The 7,582-nt window shown below is 56.0% G+C and overlaps 1 gene segment (V, D, J or C); it reads left to right on the plus strand.

Annotated features, from left to right (window-relative positions):
* The first annotated feature begins 22 nt into the window (after positions 1-22).
* Positions 23-1,320, plus strand: LOC132319413 (T cell receptor alpha variable 4-like). The segment is given in 2 exon segments: positions 23-74; positions 875-1,320. Coding segments are annotated over 2 exon segments (498 nt in total).
* The last annotated feature ends 6,262 nt before the right edge of the window (positions 1,321-7,582 follow it).

The raw sequence follows: 7,582 nt of genomic DNA on the forward strand, positions 1-7,582 counted from the left end.
GCGCGGGCGGCGGATCGGCAGGATGCGGCGGTGCCGGGGCGCAGGGCTGGCGGGGCTGGCCGCGCTGCTCCTGGGTGCGTGGGGCTGCCGGGGTGGCGGGGGGCCACAGCTGTGCGCGGGGTGTTCCCCAGGGGGCTTGCCACAAACTCTTCTCTCTCATGTTTATCTCTGCCGTCTCTTGTCCCCGTTTCCCAGCTCTCTTGAGTCCCTGCTAGGTAGTCTCCTTCATTCCCATCCTCTCTACCATTATGAGTTTACTTGCATGTACACCTGCCTTTCCATGCACCCACTCTTTTCTCTGTGAATTCAGCAGTTAGTATTACCCTGATTTCAGCCCACTTTTACTGTAACACCCACTCTCGCTCTCTGCTCTTCCTCTCTTCATCCATCCGTTCACCCCTCTTTTTGCCCATCTCTCCAGGCCCCTACCAGCTCCAACACCTCCTCCGACTCTCTGAGACCCCTCTCTCATATCTCCCTCCACTTCCTTCCTATCTGTAGTCAGTGGATTGCTTTTGTGCACCTTTCTATTATTCCATACATCCACTCATCCCCCTGTGCATTCAGCATTTACCCTCTGTACTTCACTGTAACATATCCATTCTCCAGTCTCCTTGTGCCCTCTTCATCCATCCATCCATGAATCTGACTCTTATCCCATTTTGGAATGCATCAGTTCCAAACTCCCCCAGCTTTCTCCCCTCACTCCACACACCCACACCATGATCAATCTCCATCCCTCTTCACGGGAACATCTTCCTATCCGTTCCAGTCCGGCCTTGTCTCACTGCCACTCTTCCTAACAATTTCTCTGAAAAAATTAGAGCTGGGTGACCTTTGCTGATCTTTGTCCTTTCCTTCTCTTTCACTGCAGTGGCTGCAGGCAGAGCCCAGGTGCATCAGGACCCATCAGCAGAGACCACCGAGGGCACCGGCATCAACATCAACTGCTCACACCCCAACATACAGACCAGCGAGGTCATCCACTGGTACCGTCAGCTCCCTGGCAGAGGCCCCACATTCCTCGCACTCGCTCTTAAAGAGTCCAAAGAGCTGCAGGACCCGCCGGGGCGGCTGTCGGTGGCAGCAGACCGCCGGTCCAGCGCCCTGTGGCTCGCCCGGCCCCGGTGCGGGGACGCGGCGATGTATTACTGCGCCCTGGAAGACACGGGGAGAGTAGCCGGGGCTGCGGCCGGGCAAGAACCGCCGCGGGCGGGGCCGGGCGTGTGTGTCAGGGGCGGGGGGACAGCCGTGGACGCGCCCACCAGGGGGCGCTGCCGCTCCGTCCACCGGGTCCTCCTCGCCCCGCCCGGCCCCTAGCCCCGGGCCCGGTTCCCCGGCCCATGCAGCACAGACACCGGCTGCAGCATGATCACTGGCACCGCCACCGGCATCACTCGGTGCCCCTTGGAGTCCACGCCTGCACTCAGCACCTCTTCTCATTGATGACTGCTGCGGATCTGTGCTCCTGAAGGCAGCAAAGAGCCACGCTTGGTCAGTGCTGCATAAGGAGACTGAGACGGGCTGTGCAAGGCAGGGAGGGGAGTAGGGTGTTTCCCACAAGGCTGGCTCTATTCCTTCCCCAGAAAGGGCTCAGAGAGTTCTGAGTAAGGTGGCATCCTCTGGCCTGTGTGCAAAGGCCTGCCGGCATTCTCTCAGAAATGCATCTCAGAGGGCACAGATGCCCATCCAGCCCATGTCAGGCAGGTTCTCCTCTTGCCTCTGTCCTCCACTTGTCAAGGATGCTGAGCTCTTTTTGCCTTCTGTGAAAGCAAAGTGACAGCTGTAGGTCCTTCACGTGAGGACATAGTACAGGGAGTTCATGGTGCCATGAATACACTGAACCCAAATGCTCCAGAGAGTTGCTTAGCTTAGTGGGTGTCTTGTCATAGCTTAGCTCCTTTGAGCAAACACATCAGCAGCTCACACCAGTGATTTTTCCCTTCCCAGGGACACGCGCAAAGATCTCAACTCAAGGGTTCTTCTTATTAACACCAAGAGGCTCCTTGGGCATTTGAATTAGGCAATTAAGAATGGGGAAATTAAGAAACCAATGAACCCAGGAATTACCAGAGATAGAATGAGTTGCAATGGGGGTCAGCCTTTACACGGCAAAGGCCCATCCTCGCGGGCCGAGATAAGGACAGGGAGATCACTCATCAATTACCGTCACGGGCAAAACAGACCTTCTTGCTTTCTACAACTACTTTTTCAGAGGAGGCAGAGAAAATGGACCAAGACACTGGAAGAGCACAGCAATAGGAGTAGTGACAAAGGACAAGCAACTGAGACATGGAGAAATCTGATTAAGCAGTAGGCTAAAAGAAATAAGAAGAATTGGAAGGTGTTTCCCAGGAGGGTTGCACAATCTCCATCCTGGAAGACGTTCAAGGATGGACTGAATGTGACTTTGAGCAACCTGATCTAATTGGTTCTATTCCAAGTGGGGGTTGATGTAGATGACCTCTGGGGGTCCCTTCTCACCTACATTCTGATTTTGTGATTCCCATGTTACCCCTGCCCTCCCTGACCCCTTCACACCCATGGGCTCACTTGTCCTCCCACCCCCTCTGCCTCAACACAACTTTTAGGCAATGTGCTGGGACTGCAGAGAGGCAGCTGAAGGGAGGCTCTCAGCCTCCTCACTCCCATCCGCAGGAAATCAGTGGCTGTTGTTTCCAGGCCCTGAGCACGGGGAGAGCTCGGGAAAGCTGGTCCATCTCCTGGGTGGAGGCCCTGCAGCTGTCCCGGCTGCAGCTGGCGCTGTGCAGGCTTATTCTTCCTGGAGGACGGGGAGAGTCCACTTGCCAGGAGACAATCTTCTGCCCGCGCAGAGCCACTGAGCACTCTCAGCCCGGGCAAGACCCCGGCACAGGGCTCAGCCCCGGGGCGGAGCTTGCAGCGGCAGAGTGGAGAGGAGGCGGAGGAGAGGAGGCGCCGCGGCCGAAGCAGAGAGCCGGGGCTGGCGGGGGGCAGCGAGGCGCGGGCGGCGGAGCGGCAGGATGCGGGGGTGCCGGGGCGCAGGGCTGGCGGGGCTGGCTGCGCTGCTCCTGGGTGCGTGGGGCTGGCGGTGGTGGCGGGGGGCCAGAGCTGTGAGCGGGGTGTTCCCCAGGGGACCTGCGACAAACTCTTCCCTCTCTTTTTTCTCTCTGCAATCTCTCAGCACCCTTTCCCAGCTCTTTCGAGTCCCCGCTAGGTAGGGGACTCCTTCATTCCCATCCTGTCTACCATTATGAATTTCCTTGCATGTACACCTGCCTTTCCATGCACCCACTCTTTTCTCTGTGAATTCAGCAGTTAGCACGGCCTTGATTTCATCCCTCTTTCACTTGCTCTCTTGTACCTCTCCATTATTCCGTATAGCTACTGCCCCCCTCCATGCATTCAGCATTTATACTTGTTCTCATTTCAGCCCTCCATACTTCACTGTAACACACCCATTCTCCAGTCTCCTCGTCCCCTCTTCATCCATCCGTCCATGAATCTGAATTTAATGCCATTTCAGCATGCATCATCACCAAAGTGCCCCCAGCCTTCTCCCCTCACTCCACACACCCACACCACGATCACTCTCCGTCTCTCTTCATGGGCACGTCTTGCCATGCATTCCGGACGGGCTATGTCTCACTGGCCCTCTTAATGATTTCTCTGGGAAAATCAGAGCTAGGTGACGTTTTGTGATCTTTGTCCTTTCCTTCTGCTTTCTCTGCAGTGGCTGTGGGAAGAGCTCAGGTGCAGCAGGAGCCGTGGGCAGAGACCACCGAGGGCACCGGCATCAGCATCAACTGCTCACACCCCAAAATTAGTGCAGACAGTACCCATTGGTATCGCCAGTTCTGGGACCAACCGCCACAACTGATAGTGACGGGTGTCCAAGGCACAAAACCAGTGCAAGACCCTCCGGGGCATCTGTCGGTGGCAGCAGACCGCCGGTCCAGCGCCCTGTGGCTCGCCCGGCCCCGGTGCGGGGACGCGGCGGTGTATTACTGCGCCCTGGGAGACACGGGGAGAGGAGCCGGGGCTGTGGCCGGACACGAACCGCCGCGGGCGGGGCCGGGCGTGTGTGTCAGGGGCGGGGGGACAGCCCGGGCCAGGACCGCCAGGGGGCGCTGCCGCTCCTTCCGCCAGGGCCTACTCGCGGGGCCGGTTCCCCCGCCCGCCCGGCCCCGGGCCCCAGCCGCACCGGCACCAGCCGCACTCCCGCCGGGACGCAGACAGAAATCCCCCGCGGCAGTGCCGGCGGCGGCAGCGGCGGGGGAGGAATGGCGACCGGAGCGGTGGCAGTGTCTGGCGGTGCCCGGGAAGGAGCGATTGCAGCCGCCGGCCCCGCTGGTTCCCGGCGAGGAGCAGCGCCTTTCTGCTCTGCACAGGGAGGTGGGCAGCAGAGATCCTCCTGCCCACCGGCAGCCCGACAGCCCTCGGTCCTGCCGCAGGGACGGGCCACTGCTGGCATGGAACATACAGGGCCTCTTCTCGGGCTTCTGACTTTCCCCGCTAGGATAGCCAAGGGAACCCTGAGCAGGTGCTTTCCTCTGCTCCCTAAACACAGGGACTCCAGTGCTAAGATGCTAATGCAAAATGTTCCTTAGAAAAGAACAACCAGAAGGGGTGCCATATTCTGTTACTTTGTAAAAGCTCAGATATACAATTTAAAACTGCATCCTCCAGCTACAGGGTTTCACACTTTTCAAAATGTTCCTACTACCATTACAAAGTCATTCCATACAGCCAGGAGTCCCTCAGGAAGAGACTGTGAGCTCTAGCCCAGTTCCCCAGGGAACTGTGTGTGGCTCAAGTAGCTGACACAGTCACAGCTGACACAGCCCATGGTCAGAGGCTTCAGAGGCACAGAGTGAAGGATCAGCCCTGCTCCCTGTCACAGCTGGACTTCATAAGTGTGTTTCAAGAGAACTACTGGCAGGTGGACAAACAAGGCTGGGCAACAGGCATGGCCAGGAGATCACATGGATCAGTCCCATGTTCACAGGGGATCGGCCCCTCTCATCTCTGCCTCCATCTGTCTTCCCATGCTTGCTCCAGACAAAATGCTTTGATCCTTCCCTTGCCATGTCTCTGCTCCTTCCCCTAAACATCCCATGTCTTGCACCATTTCAAAATACTTTTCCACTGCATCCCATAATGAGTTCTGATGCCACTGTAGGCAGAAACACCCCTGAGTTTATAAGATGATCCCCTCTTCCCTCCCTTCTAGGAGTTGTTGTCTCCAGGCAAGGGGTCGGTCACAATATCCGAAGGGTTAGTGAGAAGATTTTGATGAAGAGGGCTGTGCTGGATGTCCTCCTGCTAGAGAGAAGCAGTGTGTCTGACTCTAGGTGGGATGTTTAGAGCAGGAGCTGTTCCCAGAGAAGTTTCCCTTGAAGGGCCTCATCTGTCATCTGGGAAGAAGGGAGAGAAAACTGCTGTGGGGACAGGGAGTCAGGCTCCTGCTTCCAGGTGCCTTTGGCTGCTCCTGCTTCTACCTGCTTTCAGACACTACTGAGGGACAAGGAGCACTTGTGTAGCTGCAAAGGGGCCTGTCTCCAGCCTCGTGAGAGGTGGGTGCAGGCCCCTGTCTCTGGCTGCGCACTGGATGGCAGAAGTTCATCGTGGACATTCCTCCCTTGCTGGGGGCTGGTTGGGCAGGTTGTGATCTCCAGGAGGAGCAAAAAGCAGGAAAACAGCCTGCAGCCTCTGATTCCCTGACAGCAGACAGCTTGATCTCTTCCTTCAGGCTCCTACAGGAACTTTCATGTGCCCCGGGCCCCTTTGGCAATGTGACCTGGAGCTGAGAGGCAGCGCTTCTACACCAGGGTATGTCTGCCTGAAAAGATACTGAAGCACCTTCTGACTTGGAGGGCTGGGAAAGGCCCAGCTGTGGCCTGACTGCCCAAAGATGAACCCCCCAGTGCTGAAAAATGTCCCTTTGGCTCTTGCAAATCTGGGACACAGTGAGGGTCACAGTTTGGTTTCTTTGGGCTGAGCACTTTAACAACTTTAATTTGTCTCCCTACAGAGCCTCCTCGTGGCAGAGGTGCAGAGCCCCAAGGACACCTGAATGTGAAGACTCTTGTCATCTTTCCCTCTGATCATGTATTTACACACAGTGCGAAGTTCCACCCCTCCCCGAACCTTCTCTTCCCCAGGCTCAACACTGCCAGCCGTCACAGCTGATCCTCATAGGAAAGATGCTCCAGTCCCTGCTCCATTTTGCTGGGCTTGCTCCCATAGCTTTCTTGTACAGGGGAGCCCAGAACTGGACCTAACACTCCAGACGTGGCCTCACCAGCACTGAGGAGGGAGGAAGGATCAGGTCCCTTGACCTGCTGGCAACACTCTTCCTACCACAGCCCAGGATGCTGTTGACCTTCCTTGCTAGGAGGGTGCATTGCCACAGCAGACTCATGAGCAGCCCTGAGCCGTTGAAATCGAGAAGGACACAGCAGTGAGTATTCAGGAGAAGTATCTCAGATGCTTGTCGTGCTCTTCTTGCATTTCCTCAGCATCCACCGATGACCACTGTTGGAGAAGGGGGCTCCTGGTAGGAGACATGACTGCTCCTGTGGTTCAACCTCCTAGCCAAAGAAGCCCAGGGAAGGAAAATGTCCTCCTAGCCCTGCATCTGGGGATCAGCAAAAGCCTCAACATGTGAGCAAGACCCAATAGCCCGACACTGGATAAGATTATCTGTTCAACCACTTGAGCTGTCCCCCTGCTTTTCATGCCTCTCCTCCAAGTCTGGGGACTCACCAGTGCCTGGCTGGGGGAAGTCTCAGTGTCCCTGAGTCCCTGTGGGTTCTCTGCCCAACAGAAAAATGCTGGTGGCTGCATTTTTGGGATCTAATTTTTTCCTCTGTGTCCACATCTCTTGTTATGCTGTTTTGGAAAGCAGAGAGTTGGCCCCTGAGAACATCTGTGGGGGAAGCTGGCAAAAGCAGCCATGGTGGCAGGCCAGCATGGTCTAATTAATGGAGTGATGTCACCTGAGTAGGCCATGGCATCAGGTATTTGCATTGAGGCCTTCTGAGGTGACAAAGGAAGCTGAGTGTCTGCCCTTGGAGAAAAACGTTTCTGAGAGGTACTGGAAGGTGGCTGAGAAGGCCCATTCCCACCTGGATGGCTAAGAAAGCTATGGTTTGGATCCCACCTGGAGGTGGAATTCAGGTCTGTCCTCATCCTCAGCTGTACACAAACATCTGTGAGAGAGGCTTCAGCATCTTGCAGGAAATGCAGGACATCTTGGGAGAGCAAACAATAAATGTGTTGGAACATGGGGGCATTTCACATGACCTGAGTGCTTTTTCACACCCACCTTACATCTGAAACTGATTGCTCATTTGGCCAATCTTTCCCTTTTCCTTTATGTTTGTCCTTGGGTGTCCTGGAAAGCGAACGCCATTGCTTAGCGATGCTGCAGGAGTTGCAGGGAGACACTTCAGAGACTGAGCTCAGCATGGGGTTTCCCTCCCCGAGCCTTGACTCAAGAGACTTAATTTTCTCTGGGGACAGCAGACTTTCAGTGTCTTGAGAGACTTGCACACATGAGCAAGTTCAGCGGAAGCTACTGTAAAGGAATGTGGAAGAT

The sequence above is a fragment of the Gavia stellata genome, chromosome 28, assembly GCF_030936135.1.
Source record: "Gavia stellata isolate bGavSte3 chromosome 28, bGavSte3.hap2, whole genome shotgun sequence".
In the NCBI taxonomy this organism is placed as follows: Eukaryota; Metazoa; Chordata; class Aves; order Gaviiformes; family Gaviidae; genus Gavia; species Gavia stellata.